General features: G+C 39.7%; 1 protein-coding gene across 6 annotated transcripts in view; it reads right to left on the bottom strand.

Moving 5' to 3' along the window:
* Positions 1 to 20,616, bottom strand: part of GSK3B (glycogen synthase kinase 3 beta) — a 218,602-nt gene that overhangs the window by 173,418 nt on the left and 24,568 nt on the right. The window contains exon 1 of one of the 6 annotated variants that reach the window (XM_008266873.4): positions 12,432 to 12,798. The exons of the other annotated variants lie outside the window; for them this stretch is intronic. Coding sequence (XP_008265095.1) covers positions 12,432 to 12,462 — 31 coding nt within the window. The 5' untranslated portion in view covers positions 12,463 to 12,798. Of the gene's footprint in view, positions 1 to 12,431; positions 12,799 to 20,616 lie in introns of those variants that run through there. 6 annotated transcript variants of the gene reach the window in all.

Consider the following 20,616-nt stretch of genomic DNA (forward strand, 5'->3'; position numbering starts at 1 on the left):
GGGAGCGGGAGATGGGAGGGGTGCAGGTGGGAGGGAAGTTATGGGGGGGAAGCCACTGTAATCCAAAAGCTATACTTTGGAAATTTATATTTAAAAAAAGGGTTTTATAGAATTCTACATACCTTCTGTTCACTTTTTCAGAAAACCTAAAGCTGCTTTAAGAAACAGTCTACTAAGCTTTGTGGGGGGGGAAGGCATGACATGGGGCTGGTGTTGTGGTATAATGGCTTAAGTCGGCACTGCCATGTTTCAAGTTCCAGCTGCTCCGCTTCTGATCCAGCTCCCTCTAATGTGCCTGAGAAAGCAATGGAAGATGGTCCAAGTCCTTAGGTCCCTGTACCCACATGGGAGACCTGGAAGAAGCTCTTGGCTCAGCTGCCATTTGGGGAGTGAAGGAGCAGATGGAAGATATCCCTCTTTCTCTTTATCTCTCTCTCTCTCTCTCCCTCCCTCCCCTACCAGTAACTCTGCATTTCATATAAATAAATTAAAAAAAAGAAAAAGTCATGACAGCATAATGGTTCTGACACAAGAGTACATACCATTTGGAAAGTTTATTTATTATTAAAATTTTAAGGGGATAGAGTAGTTTGGAATTGTTTATATTGCTTTGCTTTTTTATCTCTTTACACTGCCTAGATCACACTCCAAAATAATAGAAACCTTTGTTTGTGGGAGCCTCGCATGTGTAAGTTTAAAAGGCTTCCTAGGTAATACTACTGTTAACATCAAGCAAAAAATATAGCAACTTTCAGTTAAATAAACTGGTTTGATTGCTGCTATCTACTAACCCAGAACATAACATAACTTCTTGACATCATAATTCTGTCAAATGTAAAATGTCAAGGCTAAACTTCACAGATAGGAACATGAATTAGAGTACCGAGATCACAGTTTCTTTCTCCTGTCCACAAATGTCTAAGTTTGAATAAAAATGACTTATAAGCCATATTCCTTTATTATCTTAAACCAAGATAAATCGATATGCCAACAATTTTCATTTTTTTTCAACTAAGGTGACACAAAGACCTATAAAGTACAGTTATACTGTCATAAATAAAATAAATGATGAAATAATTTAATGTTTTTCCTATCACAATTCTCTCTTTAGTCTTTCATGGCTATTTAAAGTATTCAAAAAGATCATCAAGAGTGTAAGTTAAGAATTTAAGACAACTATAAGAAATCAGATACACTCAAGAAGGTAATCCAATAGGCTGGCATTATCTGTTACTAGTAGCAACTTTCTCCTATTTCCTAATATTCATGAGCAAAGCTCAAATACACACTCCAGCACGGTTTAATTCCTCTGTCTTAAAATTGGTCTAACAAGCTAAATATCAAGTCTCATCCAAAAAATATAAAATTTATCAATCATCCTCAGAATACAATACATAAAACAGCACCTTTTTACCATAAAATACTGTATATAACAATCAAATATTTTTCAATAGAGGCATTCAACAAAATAGTTGCTGAACATTTACTGTACATCAGACACTATGTTGAGCAGTGAAAAAGAATGGTGAGCAAAACCAAGTTTTTACACTCCAGAAGGGAAGAAAAACTGAAATAGAGAAAGGGGAAATAAATACAATTTTTAAAAAATTAAGTGAATAGTGAGATATTAACTGGAAAGAGCCATAGGAAAGTCTTCTAAAACAAGTATGAAAATGTTCCACACTTAACTTGATCTGGGTGGTGGTATATTTATTCATTGAGCTATATACTCAGTCTTCATGCAATCTTCTGTATGTTAAGTTGTAACCCCAAGTGTTTTAACCCTGCATTTCACCTTGCTTAAATGATTTCCTTTGGCACTTACAGATATTAATATTCTGCTAGATGCAGGGACTCAGTATCATCACATCTAAATAAAATTATAACTTCTGGAACCACATACTTGATTTTATGTTTCATTATATATCTTTAACTTTCCAACTGTAATGCATTTTAATCTTGTAGTTCTTTACTTAAAGCAAACCATTTGCACCTACTGGATAAAGGCAAGACAAAAGAAAGCCAAACTCTTATCTCAACTTTTAGTAAAAATTAAAAAATAGAATGGTGCTAAGAAGTTGAGTCCTACAACTAATCTCGATAAATTTAAAACAGAATGTATGTCTTTTTTAATTTTTTTTTTTGACAGGTAGAGTGGACAGTGAGAGAGAGAGACAGAGAGAAAGGTCTTCCTTTTGCCGTTGGTTCACCCTCCAATGGCCGCAGCGGCCGGCGCACCGCGCTGATCCGATGGCAGGAGCCAGGTACTTATCCTGGTCTCCCATGGGGTGCAGGGCCCAAGTACTTGGGCCATCCTCCACTGCACTCCCTGGCCACAGCAGAGAGCTGGCCTGGAAGAGGGGCAATCGGGACAGAATCCGGTGTCCTGACCGGGACTAGAACCCGGTGTGCTGGAGCCACAAGGCGGAGGATTAGCCTAGTGAGCCGCGGCGCCAGCCGAATGTAAGTCTTAACAAAAAAACAATCTTTAACCAATTAGTATTTCTTCAACCACCACACCTGCCCCCCTCAACAACACACCAACCCAAACCCACAGCTAGAGCTTCTGTTAGAAGGGAGAGAAGGAACTCAAAAGCTCTGCACTCCAGGTAGGCACTGGGGTGCAGTGGGTTAAACTGCTCTTTGGAATACCCACATCCCAAATCAGAGTCCTGTTTGAGTCCCAGGTGTTCCACTTCCAATGCATCTTCCTCTAATGCATGCTGGGAGGCAAGGGATAATGACCAAGTAATAGGGTTCCTACCACCCATGTGGAAGACCCAGATGGAGTTCCAGAATCCTGTCTTCAGCCTGGCCTAGCCCTTGGGGAGTGAACCACAGGACAGAAACTCTCATAAGTGCCTCCTCTCTTTGTGTGCTGCTCTGCCTTTCAAGTAGATAAAAATAAATAATTATGCAATCGAAATTTCCCATGATCCATACAGAGACTGTCTAGGGTAGCCATTAAGAGCACATACTGTGGAGCTAGACAACCTCAATTAAATCCTGGCTCTATCACTCCTAGTTGTACTTTGGCCAAGTTCATTTATTTCAATTCCCTTTGCCTTGGGGCTCCTCATCTGTAAAGCAGAAATAACAGGATCTTATCTCATAGGGTAGTTATGGGGATTTAAATGAGTTAATTTATATAATGTGCTTAGAATACTGGTTGGCACATAAAAAGCACTAGATAGATTTTTTTCTGTTGCTGCTGCTGCTGCTGCTACTACTAGGAATTCTACCAAAAGTACCTACATACTACAAACAAGCAAATCAATCCAGTTAAAATAAACAAAACCCAGTTCTTTGCTGGGATGCCCACCTGGCCTGCCAGATGTATTCTCTTCATAAACTTTACAAGCTTGCTTACTGATGCAGTGGGCGGGGAAGGATAGGTGGATAACAGTTAATAGTATCAACAGCCCTCCATTTCTATTCCCATATACATCTAGACTACCTCAGCAATCTGTGATATGATAATGTATCAACACATTCCAACTAAATTGCTGCTTATACATACACTATACAGAAGAAATCAAATGATGCCTAATGACACAAAATTTTCAATGAAAGCCAATCAAATTCCCAAGTACAAAGCAAGGGGGAAATGCCTATATGAGAGGAAAACTAGTAGTCAAGGCAAATCATGTTCCTTTTTAAGCAGGCTGATTAGCCAGACAGTTTTACTCTGATTAATGTCTACCACCTCTAAAAGTGCCCCTTCACTGAATGTAAATGACAATTCAAATCAACAATTTAACCAATAACTAAAACTACTATGGATTTAGGTATGAAAAGTTGTTTGAGACATACTTCCTGAACTGGCAGACAAATGAAGAAGAGTTTAACATAAAAGAAAGCTATTCATTCAGTCAACAAACAGTTTTTGAAAGAGTACTCAGTGCCTCACTCAAGGCCTGACCCTGGTTGGTATTTAATCTACTAGGAAAATATTGTGAAATGGAAAAAAACTGTACAACTGGCATGGTAAGTACCACAAAAGTTGTAGAAGTCGGAAGGGAGTCAAGGAGGAGGGAATAGTTTGTAATGTCAGATAACTTCCTAGGAAGACAACAATTGTATCAAATTTTGAGAAACAGACAAATTACCAAGAAAATGGATGGCACTGCGGCTCACATGACTAATCTTCTGCCTGCGGCGCCGGCACCCCAGGTTCTAGTCCCGGTTGGGGCGCCAGGTTCTGTCCCGGTTGCTCCTCTTCCAGTCCAGCTCTCTGCTGTGGCCCGGGAAGGCAGTGGAAGATGGCCCAAGTGCTTGGGCCCTGCACCCGCATGGGAGACCAGGAGAAGCACCTGGCTCCTGGCTTCGGATTGGCGCAGCGCACCAGCGTAGTTGCCATTTGGGGGTGAACCAACGGAAAAGGAAGACCTTTCTCTCTGTCTCTCTCTTTGTCTAACTCTGCCTGTCAAAAAAAAAAAAAAAAAAAAAAAAGCAAAAAAAAAAAAAAAATTACCAAGAAAAGAGAACAAATGGTATTTCAGGCAGAAACAGAGCACTTAACAAAAAGAGACTGAGATGCATTCTGAACAAGAAAATAAGCCCAGAGAAGGAGATAGTTTTCTTATGCCATGATAAACGTCTCCAACTTTACTCTTTAAGGAAGGAATAATGAATAAAAGATTCATATAAAAGGACATATGATCAGACTTCTGAATGTTTACCTGCAGTTAAGGAGAAGAGTAGACAAGATTGGAGACAAAAAAATCAGTTACCAGTCTAATAGGAAAACCTTTTCTATAAACAACCAAACAGTAAATACTTGAGACTCTGCTGCATAAAAACATCCATCAATAATGAATACATAAAACTAATAAGCAAGGTTGTATTCTAATAAAACTTAAAGGTAGCTGGCCAGTATTTAGTTTAGTCTTGTGAGCTACTATTTGGGAACCTCTGCTCTAGGCAAAGGGTAAGAAGATCTTAAGGAATGAAGCCAGAGATTGCTATGAATAAAGAGAATTTCCACCAAGATTAAAAAAAAAAAAAAAAGGCAATGCTGAGGCTTCATTTAGTTTAGGGAAGGAAAAAAGATGAAAGAGAAAATAATTTCAGTCTTCAGTTTAATGTACTTGTGGAACAGCTAAATGGTTTTCACAGCAGGTCTGGGATTCTGAAGAGATCTGGATTACAGATCCAGCTTTGGTTATGGAAGAAGAAAGAGGAAATGGAAAGAGGGTAGAAAAAGAACAATGGGCTGAGGTCTAAATATAAACATTTAAAGGGTGAGATGGGTAGGGAAGTATTTGGCAAGGAAGACAGAAAAAACAATCACAGAGAAAATCAATTTCCGTGAAGTGGAATGCTAGGGATCACTGTAGTTAAATTATGCTTCACAATACAATCGTTCTGAGAAAGAAATCAGTGGGCCAAACACCAAGGAGGTGTAGTAGGATTTAGGCTACTCTAGGCATAAAGAATATAAACAGATAGATACACAGTGATTAAAATAAATCAGATCAGGTATATTCATAGGGACAGAAAGCAGACCAGTGGTTGCCAGCAGCTCTTGGAGGCAGAGGGAATGGCCAGGGCTTGCTTAATGGGATTAGTTTTGTTTAGGGTGATGAAAATGTTTTGGAACTTGATAAATCTAGTAGATGGCCACTATGAACATACCAAAAGTCACTAAATTGAACACTTGAAAATGGTTAATTTTTTATATTCATTTCCACCTCAATCTTAAAAAAAAAAAAAAAAAGCAGAAAACACAGTGGGCAAGCCAGAGAACAAAACACTGGAAAATAAAACTGTGGGTGGCAGGGACCCAATTACTTGAATTATCACTATCTCCCAGGATCTGCATTAGCTGGAGCCAGGAGCCATACGCTGTTAATAACTCTTGATGTAGGATTCTGGACTCTCAACTGCCAGGCCAAACCCCCACCCCAAAGCTGCAACTATGAAAGAAACAAGATAAAATAGGTATTACAGGTATAGCACAGCCAGTCAGTAAAGTGAATCTGGGTTCTATCATTAATTAGTTTTTTTTTGAAAGTAAATAACTGGGTAATTATAAAAAGCATTCTACTAAAGTGGGGAGGATTATATAAAAATATTCCAAGTTTTTCATGTCATCTATAATCTATCCATGAGGCTACATATTCCCTACCTCATCCATATGAACTGGCCTGATGACTTGCTATGGCTAACACAAGGACATGAGGGAGCCATTATGCCAGTTCTGAGCCTAAGCTTCAAGAACATTTGAGTACTTCCACTCTCTTCTCTTGCAAATCTGCTCAGCTACCACTGAATAAGCTCTAGCCAGACAGATGGATATTTAGGGACACATGACTCAGATACCCTATTACCCCATCTGACACCCAGCCAATTGCCAGATATGCAAATGAGACCTCCCTAGACAAGTTAACCTTGGCGAATCCACCAGTTAAGGTACCAAACAACCAAGCCTGTACAATCACTGAACTCTGATCCACCTTAGCAAAACTACCATGATGATCCAAACACTCATGAGCAATAATAAATGGTGGTACTTTGAAGCCAAGTTTTAGACTGATTAGTTATGTAGCTATAGCTATCTTGTATAATAATGACAGTAGTGATGATAGAAAAAGGTCATTGATTTGGTGTAAAAGCTACATTTATGTCATCCAGCTTATTTATTCAGTGTAAATTACGTTGTACATATAAAGTTATAATTTACAGGAAAAAAGAAAACTTTACTATTCAAATTCCTGTATTAAAAAAATTAACTTTTTGACTGGAAATCTAAATGTTGAACTACTAAGTCATAACCTTCCTTTTTCCTAAAATTACAGTAACTTTATACCATTAAAAATATAAATGTAATTTTTGATAACACTGATGTATCTTTGGAAAATAATTATCACACTATAACAACTGACATATTTAAAAGGGCAATTATTTTCATGACTAACTGAAATTGGAATTATGGGAGGTTGCTTTGCTTTAGTTTAAGAAAGGGAATTCCAGGGGGCCAGCGCCTTGGCTCACTTGGTTAATCCTCCGCCTGCGGCACTGGCTTCCCATATGGGTGCTGGGTTCTGGTCCCAGATGCTCCTCTTCCAGGCCAGCTCTCTGCTGTGGCCCAGAAGGGCAGTGGAGGATGGCCCAGGTGCTTGGGCCCCTGCACCTGCATGGGAGACCAGGAAGAGGTACCTGGCTTCTGGCTTCGGATCGGCGCAGCGCTGGCCATAGCGGCCATTTGGGGAGTGAACCAACGGAAGGAAGACCTTTCTCTCTGTCTCTCTCTCACTGTCTATAACTCTACGTGAAAAAAAAAAAAAAAAAAGAAAAAAAGAAAGGAAGAAAAAAGAAAGGGAATTCCACAGAGATTACTAAACTGACTGTCCGTTATATTACTGAAACTTTTAATTTTCAAAAGCACTATATCATGAGAAACATTTTTTGAAGATTTATTTATTTGAAAGGCAGAGTTACAGAGAGACAGAGGCAGATAGAGAAAGAGAGAGGGAGAGGGAGAGAGGGAGAGAGGGGGGATGAGGGGGAGAGAGGGAAAGCGAGAGAGAGAGAAAGGTCGTCTGTCCGCTGGTTCACTCCACAAATGGCCACAACAGCCAGAACTGGGCAGATCAAAGCCAGAAGCCAGAAGCCAGAAGCTTCCTCTGGGTCTTCCACATGGCGTAGGGGTCCAAGGACTTGGGCCATCTTCTACTGTTTTCCCAGGTCATAGCAAAGAGCTGAATCGAAGTAGAGTAGCCAGGACTCAAACTGGCACCCATATGGGACCAGCACTCAGGCAGCAGCTTTACCTGCTATATCAAAGCCTCAGGAGAAACTTTCTAATATAGGCAATCAAATCTTACTCTACCAAGTCAAAAATACTAAACCATATTAATTAAATACTCATCACAAATAGTATAATAGTTTCCTCAACTGACAGGCATCTAACCTATTTCACCAGACCACAGAGATACCATCTCTTCTTTCCTCTTCTATAAAAAATTAGCATCGCTTTAATGGTTAAATCACTGACCAATTACTGCCAAGACCAACAAGCTCTACCTATTGCTGGGAGAATAATTTTAAATGTGCAGCAAGAACCAAGCACTGACAAGTCATTTGGTATGACTAGACAGAGAGACATGAAAACAGAAAGCACTTTATAAAAAAAAATGAAGCCTTTAATAATGTGTTAAACCATTGCTGAATTTAACAAATTATTAAGAAAGTAAAAAAAAAAAAAAACAACAACAACAAAAAAAAAAAACAAAAAAAAAAAAACCTTGCTCTTGTGGCATTAAAAACAAGTGAAAATTTTCTTTGTGGATTCAGTAGCCTTAAACACCATTAACAAATGCTGAGAAATTAACAAAAAGAAACAATTTAGTTTATTACTTTTAAACATACAAAATAGGACCTGTGGGTGTTGGAGTGGTCCAACGGAAAGGGCCACCCTTCGTATTTGACATCCATTAACATTTTATACCATTTGTACCAAAGGTACAGTTTCTTTAAAACATTTAACAAAATAGTACAAATGACTTGACAGAAGGAAAAAAAAAAGAATGACTAAATTGATGGTTATGAAATACCCTAGAAATTTTATGTTCTCTCTTTTAAGACCAACAAATCTCATACAAAGAGGTGAACCTACAAAATTTCATTCTGAGATCACAAGTCTCTATAAAATGGTGAATGAATGAGACCTTCTCAGACTGCGGCCTAAACCCCTAACTTTCTGCCCTCTAAGTACTGCCCTGTGTTAAATTACATGTTACCTAGTAGTTCTGATACTACGTCTGAAATATTTATGAGCTTCAGCAGGTCATGTTAGTTAACTTCCTGCCCTAAAATAACTAGTCCAAAATAACTCTATACCCACTCTCCAGCTAGCCAACTCTTCAAGTAAAATATCCCATACAATATTCTACATCATCTTTTCCTCCCCTCTTATTTTAAAATATTTTTTAGTATTCAATCAAAAAGAAAGAGATTACAGAGTGGCTTCCAGAAATGGAGTGTTAGGATGGGCTTTGTGGCAGAGCAGGTTAAACTGCTGCTTGGGATGCCCACATCAACTGCCACATCATCTACAGGAAGCTCTCCCTCACTCTCTGACACTCTGCCTTTAAAGCAGATGGGGGAAAAAAAAAAAAAAACAGATGGTGGTGGCTCAAATGCTTTGGCCTCTGCCACCCATGTGAGAGACCCAGATGGAGTTCCTAGCTCTTGGTTTGGCCTGGCCCAGTACTGGTTGTCATGGGCATTCACATAGTAAACCAGGAGATGAAAGACCTCCCTCTTTCTCTCGCTTGCACACTTGTGCTCTCCTCTTCTGACTTTCAGTAGATGAAAATAAACAAAACTCACAAAAGAAATGCAGCTTCCCTAAACAGCTGTAATAACCAATCAACCTTAAGAAAAGAACTCCTTATCTATATATGCTGCAGATTCTTACTTCCCTCCCAGACATATAAAAAGTCTGAATTTTGACTCTATTGGAGTCTAGTCCCTTTTCAAATTTAGTAAAATCCTGTAAGAAGACTTCCAATAACATCAAGGCTGAGAAATAAAAATCCTGGAGACAAGGAGAAAATATTAACAGGTCATGCATATTGAGTAAGTACCAATTCTATGCCAACTTGTATTTTTCATACATTATCTAACTTAATTTCCACTACAGCCCTGTGAAATAGATACATTATCACCCTCTTAGATAAAATTTGTAAAGTCAGTCATTTGGTTCAGAGTTCAGCTGGCATTAGAAAGCAGTCTAACTACACAGTTGTACATTCTTTTTTTTTTTTAAATTTCAACTCATTTTTTTTAACTTTTATTTAATGAATATAAATTTCCAAAGTACGACTTATGGATTACAATGGCTTCCCCCCAATACCGTCCCTCCCACCCACAACCCTCCCCTTTCCCACTCCCTCTCCCCTTCCATTCACATCAAGATTCATTTTCAATTCTCTTTATATATAGAAGATCAGCTTAGTATACATTAAGTAAGGCTTTCAACAGTTTGCTCCCACACAGAAACATAAAGTGAAAAATAATAGATGATTTTTTTTAAATGATGATGAAATCAGATCAGACCTATTGTCATGGTTAATCCCAGTGAGAGTCAAGTTGGGAGTTGATAATTTCTTTTTTTTTTTTTTTTTTTTTTTTACAGAGGATCAGTTTAGTATACATTAAGTAAAGATTTCAACAGTTTGCACCCCCATAGAAACACAAAGTGAAATATATTGTTTGAGTACTCGTTATAGCATTAAATCTCATTGCACAGCACATTAAGGACAGAGATCCTACATGAGAAGTAAGTGCACAGTGACTCCTGTTGTTGACTTTACCAATTGACACTCCTGTCTATGGCATCAGTAATCTCCCTATGCTCCAGTCATGAGTTTCCAAGGCTATGGAAGCCCTCTGAGTTCTCCGAGTCTTATCTTGTTTAGACAAGGTCATAGTCAAAGTGGAGGTTCTCTCCTCCCTTCAGAGAAAGGTACCTCCTTCTTTGAAGACCTGTTCTTTCCACTGGGATCTCACTCGCAGAGATCTTTTGCCAGAGTGTCTTGGCTTTCCATGCCTGAAATACTCTCATGGGCTTTTCAGCCAGATCCGAATGCCTTTAGGGCTGATTCTGAGGCCAGAGTGCTATTTAGGACATCTGCCATTCTATGAGTCTGCTGAGTATCTCACTTCCCATGTTGGATCACTCTCCCCTTTATTTATTCTATCGGTTAGTGTTAGCAGGTACTAGACTTGTTTATGTGCTCCCTTTGACTCTTAGTCCTTTCATTATGATCAATTGTGAACTGAAATTGATCACTTGGAATAGTGAGATGGCATTGGTACATGCCACCTTGATGGGATTGAATTGGAATCCCCTGGTATGTTTCTAACTCTACCATTTGGGGCAAGTCAGCTTGAGCATGTCCCAAATTATACATCTCTTCCCTCTCTTATTCCCACTCTTATGTTTAACAGGGATCACATTTCAGTTAATTTTCAACACTTAAGAATAACTGTGTATTAATTACAGAATTAAACCAGTCATATTAAGTAGAACAGACAAAAAAACTACTAAGAGGGATAATGTATTAAGTTGTTCATTAACAGTCAGGGCTATGCTGATCAAGTCACCGTTTCCCATACATTCTTAAGTGAAATAGCAATAGAAAAACCACAAATATCAGACTAAGTTTTATGGAAGCAATACCCAGATATTCCTTACAATCTACTGATTAAAATCAATAATTTCATTAAGAGCACAATTCTAACAACTTCGTAATATAGATTTCCCAGCTAGTGGCTATTTATACTTATAGAAAAAAGGTGATACCAACTGCTAGGATAATCACACTCAAGTTATTGCCGGGTAGGAGTAGTACACACACAAGGAAAAGATTAAATTGACTATTAAAAAGCTATTATATGATTGTATTAAATGGCCCTAAGCTATTGTATTTTAGAATGTGGCTTGCCCTATATATTTCAACAGGACAGTAAAAAAAAAAGAACTAATGTTCATGATGACTTAAGTATCGTAAATAGATATAAAAAATCATATTCAGCACTATATGCCACAGACATTTTAGAATAATTTTTTAAACGAGTAAAAAATACTTAAAAACCTTTCTTGCAGCCAGAGCTGCCATCTTGTGGAAGCACAACACACACCTAGCTCTGACCTGCCACCACCGAGGTTTCTGGCCACTCTAGCTTCCACTTGTCCACAAGCATGGGAATATCTTTGCAAACCTCTTCAAGGGCCTTTTTGGCAAAAAGGAAGTGTACATCCTCATGGTGGGCCTGCATGCGGAAGGGAAGAGAATGATTCTGTACAAGAGAAGCTCGTTGAAATCTGACCATCATTCCACCATAGGTTTCACTGTGGAGACTGTCAAAGAACATCAGCTTCACCATGGGGGATGTAGGTGGACAGGACAAGAGATTCAGCCACTGTGGTGCCACAAACTTCTGCAACACCAAAATCTTTGTGGTGGACAGCAATGACAGAGAGCATGTAAACGAAGTGCGGGAGATCATGAGGATGAGTCATGAGATGCAGTCCTCCTAGTATTTGCCAACAAGTAGAACCGCTCGAATGCCATGAACGCAGCTAAAATCACAGACAAGCTGGGGCTACACCCCCTATAACAACAAGAACTGATACATTCCAGCTACCTATGCCAATCAGCAGGGGCCGGCTCTATGAAGGATGGACTGGCTATCCAAAAAGCTCTGGAGCCAGATGTTAATGAGAATCTCCCCAACCCCCACACTTCCTCCTCCCAGCACCATTCTGTCCCTGTGCAGATGCAGCCTGCACAGCCAAGTTTTTATTTAATGTAAATAGTTTCTATTCCTACCAAGGCAGTTTCTGGTACTCCTATGCAATATTACTCACTTTTATTATTATTATTATTATTATTATTATAGAAATAAAATCAACTCACTGTTCAGTAGGGTGAAGGGGTTTAGGCACATTGGCACCTGACCTCCTAAAATCTGCCACCCTGTTATATTAAGAGCTGGACAAGCTTCTGGGCCTTAGATTGTTAAAAATCCATTTGGCAGTTGGCTTTTAATCTGAACTCTGCTCATTTTTTAAAACAGTTACAATTACAAGATGAAGGGAATACTTGAACACACAGCAGGGAGAACGCCTAGAGCGTAGGTTTTGCAGTTAACAGGCTGAGCGTTGGTCCATGGGATCCTCAGTTCCCCTTGGGAAACATAAGAAGACAAAACCAACCGGGAGCCATTGTGCATGGTCATAATAGAGATCCCTGTGGCTTACTTGTCTTTGAGCCACCTTGCATTCCATAGCATTTTGCTTCTATTGTGCCCCACCCAGTTACGGGGCTGGGGGGGTGGGTGTGTGAGCTGGGAGGTGCCCTTTATAAGCACATTCCCAGTGTTCCCAGTGTGGGAGTCCATAGTTTCAAGGACCCAGTCCCTCAACGCCTTGCCCAAACACAGGGACGTTGTGTGTGGGGTTTCACCATATGCCATAGAAAAAAAGATAAACTCTTTGTTTTGTTTTTGTATTTTCATAAACTGAAGAACCTATAGCTGTTAAAGTTATCTTGGGGAAAATCACAAAACTATTTTATTTGGTGTCATGGAACCTCTTACTGCTTTCAATACAAGATTAGGAATCAACAGTTCTGTATGTCTGTTTTCAGTTTTCATTACAACAGGTACTGTAATTATAGCTTTTAGAATAAAAATCTCATAACTGTTAAATAATTTTTCTCTAAAAAGTTCAAGATGATTCCCCCCAACATCTCTGTTCTTCCTTAGAATATATATATATATATATATATAGTGAAATCATTTTTTAACCGCTTTTAACCTGCACTCCCATTTCATAAGCTAACTTCTCCAAAGCACTCAACATTCATTTTCTATTTTTTCACCTCTATCCTCTACTCTGACCTCTATTATCCAAATTCCCAGTTGTTTTTGCCAGTCATCAATGCCTCCTGATTCCTAAATCTAATGAATACTTCTGAGGGGTTAATTTTACTTTAAGGAGGATTTAACGCTTAGTTCTCTTTCTCCCCTACTGTCCTCCTCCTTTCTTTAAACTCTGGTCAGTCCTTCTACACATCACTCTTGTTTTCCTTTAATGACTTCTGGCTGGTTTCATTTTTTTCTCCTTGTCCCTCAAATGTTGAATGGCCTCTGGCTTTCCTCCCTTTTCCTGATAAAAATTCTCAAAGAAAGATTTTAACTTCTATTTAACCACTGGTGCTACACTACTCACTCAGTGCAGTTAAGACTCCTGGCAGCTGTTCAAATGCTTCCTACACATCAGCACCTGAGGATTCCTCAGGTCCATCAAACTAAACATGTCTACAAAGCAAATGACCCTTGAAAGCAGCAGAACAATTAGAGTCTTGGAAAAATGTAGGATATGCAAAAGAGTTTTTGTTTTGTTTGGGTATATTTTGGCAAACATAATCATCCATCTGGTCTCTCAAGAGTCACTCATTTCCTTTTTCTCTTGACTCAGACATTCAAACAAAACTTCAAACACTAAAAAGATTGCATAACCTTAGTCTTCAAATCAATGTCTTCTCTCCTCCATCACTTCAACAATAGCTTGCTTAAGCTTTCCCAATAATATTCACAATTGCTATGGCAACAATAACCTATCACATAACATACATGCTTTTCTGTTAACTTGCAAACCTCATTACGGGAGAAACTGTCTTGTTCTTTTTATCCTAAGTACTCTGAAACACACAAAGAGCTATCAGTAAGTCCAATGAATAAAGGGTTCCAAGAAGCTAAGCGACATATCAAAACAGAGAATTCGGAGTGGGTATTTGGTGCAATGGTGAAGACACCACTCGGGATATCCCTATATTAGAGTGTCAGGGTTCAAGTTACAGCTCTGTTTCCAATTCTAGCGTTCTGCTAACTAGCACCCTGGAGATAGCAGATGATGGCTCATGTACTTGGGTCCCTGCCATCCACATGAGATTCAGATTGGGATCCAGGCTCCTATCTAGCTAGAGCTGCTGCAGGCATTTCAGAAGTAAATCAGCAAATGGAAATCTCTTCTCTCTCTTTCTCCCTCTCTTTGCCTTGCAAACAAAAAGGGAAAACAAAGATTTTTGCTTTTTAAAAAGAGACATACTGGGGCCAGTGATGTGGCGCAGCAGGTTAACGCCCTGGCCTGAAGCGCCAGCATCGCCTATGGGCGCTGGTCCTAGTCCCAGCTGCTCCTCTTCCCATCCAGCTCTCTGCTATGGCCTGGGAAAGCAGTACAAGATGGCCCAAGTTCTTGGGCCCCAGTACCCAGAAGAAGCTCCTGGTTCCTGGCTTCGGATCGGTGCAGCTCCAGACATTGCGGCCATATGGGGAATGAACCATCGGATGGAAGACTTCTCTTTATCTCTGCCTCTTTACTCTCTGTGTAACTCTGACTTTCAAATAAATAAATAAATCTTTAAAAAAAGAGAGACATACAGTTTATTAACATTGGAGTAGGAATTTGTATATAGTCAATTTCCTAGAACTATAAAAGTAACCTCTACCACAGTAAAAATAGTACTACAGCAGCACTTTGTATATTAAAAGTGATTGTACTTGTTTATACTTCTAAGTACATTAAAAACTTTTTTATTTATTTGAGAGGCAGAGACAGAGCTCTTGTCTCCTGACTCACTTCCCCACTGCACACAGAGCACTCAGGGTATACATTAAGCACGAAGCTAGGATCAAGATCAGAGATGGGACTCTAATTCAGGCTCTCTAATATGGGATGCAGGTAACCCAACCTGTGTCATAATTGCTAGGCCAAACACCCCTACTCTCAAGTACAGTTTATATGTCCTACAATGATTATGCATCACTTTCATAATTAGAAAGGAGACTTTTTTGAGGGCAAAATGTCACAACTGACACGAAAGAAAAATCTTTTAAGTTCTTATGACAGTATGCTATGAAACTTGGAATGAGGGTTGGCAGGACACATCAGGAAAGTAAGAGAACCTACCAAAATAAAGATACAAAATACAACATTAAGTAAAGTCAGTTAACACTACTGCTCTCAACTGTACATTTAGCTCACCTGGTAACAAATGGAAAAAGGTGGACAAATTTACTATTCCATCCTAGTCAATCAGTAATTTACATGAAAATGAACCTTTCAATGAATGATAATAGCAAATGGGAGTGGAGGCAGGCTGGAGATTAGAAAACATAGACTAGAATTCACCCCAGATTTAAATTCAGCCATAAAAATACAAGAGGAACATATATGTAAGTAATTATTTATATCAGTGGTCCTCAAAGTGTGGTCCAGAAATCAAGGGAATAATAGGCCAAAATTAACCTCACAACAATAACATTTGCCTTTTTCACTCTCATTTTCTCAGAAGTATATAATAGGGCTGTCATGTAATATTTTAATAGGTAAAATGCAGAAGTAAATACAGAATCTAGCTGTCTTCTATTAAGTCCAAGAGATGTAAAAATGTAGGTCAGCCTTTCTGGCACCTGGGGTTAAGCCATAGCTGGAGACACCCATATCCCACATCTGAACACCTGAAATACAGTCCTGCCTCTGCCTTTTGTGACCCAGCTTCCTGCTGAAACTCCTGAGAAGCCGCGAATGATGGCTTAAGTACTTGATTTCCTTGCCACCCCATCTGGGAGATCCAGATAGGAGATTCTGGTTCTTGGCTTATCCCTAGCCAAGACCTCACTGTTACACGCTTTTGGGGGAATCAAACAAGGCAACAGCAGATAGAGAGTGTTCTCTTATTCTCTCTTCTGTCTCCTTCTTTGTCACTCTTTCAAATGAATAAAATAAAATGTACATATTTTTTATTTTGGTATGGAAAGGTCTTTCTGTTAATAATGCTTTAAAAATTTATTGCTTTTAATTTATAAAGTAACAAACATTTACAGATTAACCAAGATAAACACAAGCTCTTTAGAATCCTCAATAAAAGTATGAAGGACTCCTGATAGCAAAAGTTTGAGAATTGTCAATTTACAGTTTGGGAAGCAGCAAAATTCTGACATCCCAGACAGAAGACTGACAGGTAAATATTTTAAAGTTCTATGCATTCAAAATTAAACACAAGCAAAACTGGGGCCAGCAGTGTGGCATAGTGTGTAAAGCCACTACCTGCAGTGCTGGCATCCCATATGGGAACTGGTTCTAGTCCCAGCTGCTCCATTTCCAATCCAGTTCCCTGCTAATGTGCCTGGGAAAGCAGCAGAAGACAGCCCAAGTCCTTGGGCCCCTGTACCCGCGTGGGAGACCTGGAAGAAGCTCCAGACTCCTGACTTTGAACCAGCCCACCTCCAGCTATTTTGACCATTTGGGTAGTGAACCAGCAGATGAAAAGACCTCTCTCTCTCTGCTTCTGCCTCTCTGTAACTCTGCCTTTCAAATAAATAAATAAATCTTTTAAAAAATTAAGCAAAATTATAAGAAAAAATGACAACTGGGCAAGAAAATACTTGAAACAAGTAACAAGTTCACAGCATTCATTTATAAAGCGCTCTTTGTGGGGGCCAGCACTGTGGCACAGTGGGCTAAGCCTCTGCCTGCATCACCAGCATCCCATATGGGTGCCAGTTTGAGTCCCAGATGCTCCACTTCCAATCCAGCTCTCTGCTATGACCTGGAGAAGTGTTTGGACCTCTGCACCCATATGGGAGATCCAAAAGAAGCTCCTGGTTTCTGGCTTTGGATTGGCCCAGCTCTGGCCGTTGCTGCTTTTTGGGGAATGAACCAGCAGATGGAAGACCTTTCTCTCTCTCTCGCTCTCTCTGTAACTCTCTCAAATACATAAACTCTTAAAAAAAAAAAAAAAAAAAAAAAAAAAAAAAAAAAGAGCTCTTGGTGCCGCTGTTAATCACAGCAGGTTAAGCTACCACTTAGAACTACAACTCCCTTATTAAAAGTGCAGGTCTGGGGGGCTGGTGTTGTGGTAGAGTTGGTAAAGCCACCACCTGCGATGCCTGCATCCCACATGGGCACCAGTTGAAGTCCCAGCTGCTCTACGTTTGATCCAGCTCCCCGCTAATGGCCTGGGAAAGCAGCAGAAGATGACCCAAGTGCTTGGCCCCTGTACCCATGGGAGACCAGGAAGAAGATCCTGTCTGGACCAGGAAAAAGATTAAGTCTAGGCCAGCACTAGGCATTGCAGCCATCTGGGGAATGAACCAGCAGATGGAAGATCTCTTTCTCTTCCTCCCCTTCTCTCTTTTACCTTTCAAAAAAAAGCCAATTCAAGTCCAGGTTGCTCTGTTTCTAATCCAGCTCCCTACTAATGTGCTTGGGAAGGCAGCAGAAAATGGTTCAAAGTGTTTGGGCCCCTGTCATCCAGGAGGAGACCAGGATGGACTTCCTGGCTTCTGGTTTCAGTTTGGCCCAGCCCTGGCTATTCCAGTCAGTTGGGGGGTGAATCAGCAAATAAAAGATCACCATTTTTCCTTCTCTCCTGTAGCTCTGCCTTTCAAATAAATACAACAAACCTTAAAAAAAAATCTGAAACTTACTAATCAATGATATTTTTAAATTAGCTATCTAATTCAGTAATAATGCAGGTAAGCAGGTGCCCATATAAATTACTACTAAGAATATAAATTATTTCAACCTCTCTAGAAGACAATCAAGCAAAATGTATTAAAAATATTAAAAGTGCACATACTTCTCAGTCAACCAACTCCAGAGTAAGAACATATGATAAGGGCCGGCGCCGTGGCTCAATAGGCTAATCCTCCGCCTTGCGGCGCTGGCACACTGGGTTCTAGTCCCGGTCGGGGTGCCGGATTCTGTCCCAGTTGCCCCTCTTCCAGGCCAGCTCTCTGCTGTGGCCAGGGAGTGCAGTGGCCCTGCACCCCATGGGAAACCAGGATAAGCACCTGGCTCCTGCCTTTGGATCAGCGCGGTACGCCGGCCGCGGCGGCCATTGGAGGGTGAACCAACGGCAAAGGAAGACCTTTCTCTCTGTCTCTCTCTCTCTCACTGTCCACTCTGCCTGTTTAAAAAAAAAAAAAAAAAAAAAAAAAAGAACATATGACAAGTTTTGCTACCAGAATATTCACTGAAGCATTACGCTCAATTGCAGATAAGAAACCTGGGAACAAAAGTCTATCAAGAAGATGGTTGAAAAACCAAAAGAAATCAGCACATTGAAAGGGTTATCTGTACCCCAATGTTTACTGCAGTGCACTTCCCAATAGCTAGGATATGGAATCAATCCAGATGTCCATCAACTGCTGACTGGATAAAGAAATTATAGTACATATACACTATGGAGTACTAGTCAGCTGTAAAAAAAAAAAAATGAAATTCTGTCTTTTGCAACAAGATGGACACAATTGGAAACCATTACACTTAGTGAAATAAGCCAGCCCCAAAAAGATAGATATCAAATATTTTCCCTGATCTGAGGTAACTAATAGAGTACCTGAAATGTAATGTATTGGAATGGAATAGGTATTTTGGGGTTCGATGATTGTTTATAGCCCTTGTCTCTTCCACTGATGAACACTGTTTTGGTTTTTTGTTTTCTCTTCATGCTATTTGTTGAACTCTTTTACTTATATAGGATTAACTATACAATCATTTAAGTGTACTGAAAATAGATCTTTGTAAAAATCAAGAGTGGGATTGCGAGAGAAAGGGGAAGGTTTGGAGCACAGGCGGCAGGGAGGGTAGGGGAAAAGTGTTATTATGTTTCTAAATGTATATATATATGAACATATTAAACTTGTATAACTTAAATAAAATTTTTAATAAAAAATAGATGGTTGAAAATATTATAGCATTCCATTGTATGGATAAGTTACTGTCTGATGATTTGGCAAGTGTCACAAAATGTAAATGACTTTGGCATCAAAGAAACCTATTTTAAAATCAACAACTTGCAAGCTGAGAACCTTAATCAAATTACTTAACCTCTCTACACTCAATTTTCCTATTTGTGAAATACAGGTAATAATTTTTATCTTTCAGGATTGTTATGAGCTCTATGTTAAAACAATAATACATGAAAGAGTGTAAGATCTAGGGCCTAGCATTTTGGCACAGCACTTGCTCCATTTCTGACCCAGCTTCCAGCCAATGCTCTTAGGATGGCAACAGAAGGTGGCTCAAATACTTGGGACCCTGTCACACATATGAGAGATCAGGATAGGATGGATTTCCTGGCTTCAACCTTGCCCGGATCTCACTATTGTGGCCATTTGGGGAGTGAACCAGAGGATGAAAGACCTCTATCTTCCCTGTCACTTTCAAATGAATTTTTTTTTTTTTTTTGACAGGCAGAGTGGACAGTGAGAGAGACAGAGAGAAAAGTCTTCCTTTGCAGCTGGTTCACCCTCCAATGGCTGCCGCAGCTGGCGTGCTGCGGCCGGCGCACTGCGCTGATCTGATGGCAGGAGCCAGGTACTTATCGTGGTCTCCCATGGGGTGCAGGGCCCAAGCACTTAGGCCATCCTCCACTGCACTCCCTGGCCACAGCAGAGAGCCGGCCTGGAAGAGGGGCAACAGGGACAGAATCCGGCGCCCTGACCGGGACTAGAACCCAGTTTGCCAGCGCCGCAAGGCAGAGGATTAGCCTAGTGAGCCGCGGCTCCGGCCTCAAATGAATAAATCTTAAAAAAACCTGAAGGGTTTACAATCACAATATACTTTAAAAGAATAAAATAAGAAACATTTAGTAAATGCTCACTCTGTCAAAAAGAACCATGCAAACTCTAGCTTAACACAAAATTGATAAGTATACCCTAATTACATACTCTCTCAATAGTTAATGGCTCATATGTACTTTCAATTTAAATTGAAGCAAAATTAAAATATCCTAGAAAACAAATTTCCCTTGCCTTTTGGAAAACCTCAAGCCCAGAAGTAGTATCGTGGAACAAATATTTTTATGTTTGATTCATTACTGAATCTGGCCTTTTTGATTTTTTTATCTTCAGTCATCCAGCAGAGTGCCTTAACTGTTGGATAAATAAATGTGGAGGCCATTGAAAATCTAACACTCTTGGCTCTCTAATAACAAGTTTCATTAGCACTCAAGTCTAAAAGCCTTCACACAATGCTGTGGTGCTAAATAAGATTCAACAAGTTTTGATCCAAAAAAGCAATCTGAGTGA

Source organism: Oryctolagus cuniculus, chromosome 4 (assembly GCF_964237555.1).
Source record: "Oryctolagus cuniculus chromosome 4, mOryCun1.1, whole genome shotgun sequence".
Taxonomy (NCBI): Eukaryota; Metazoa; Chordata; class Mammalia; order Lagomorpha; family Leporidae; genus Oryctolagus; species Oryctolagus cuniculus.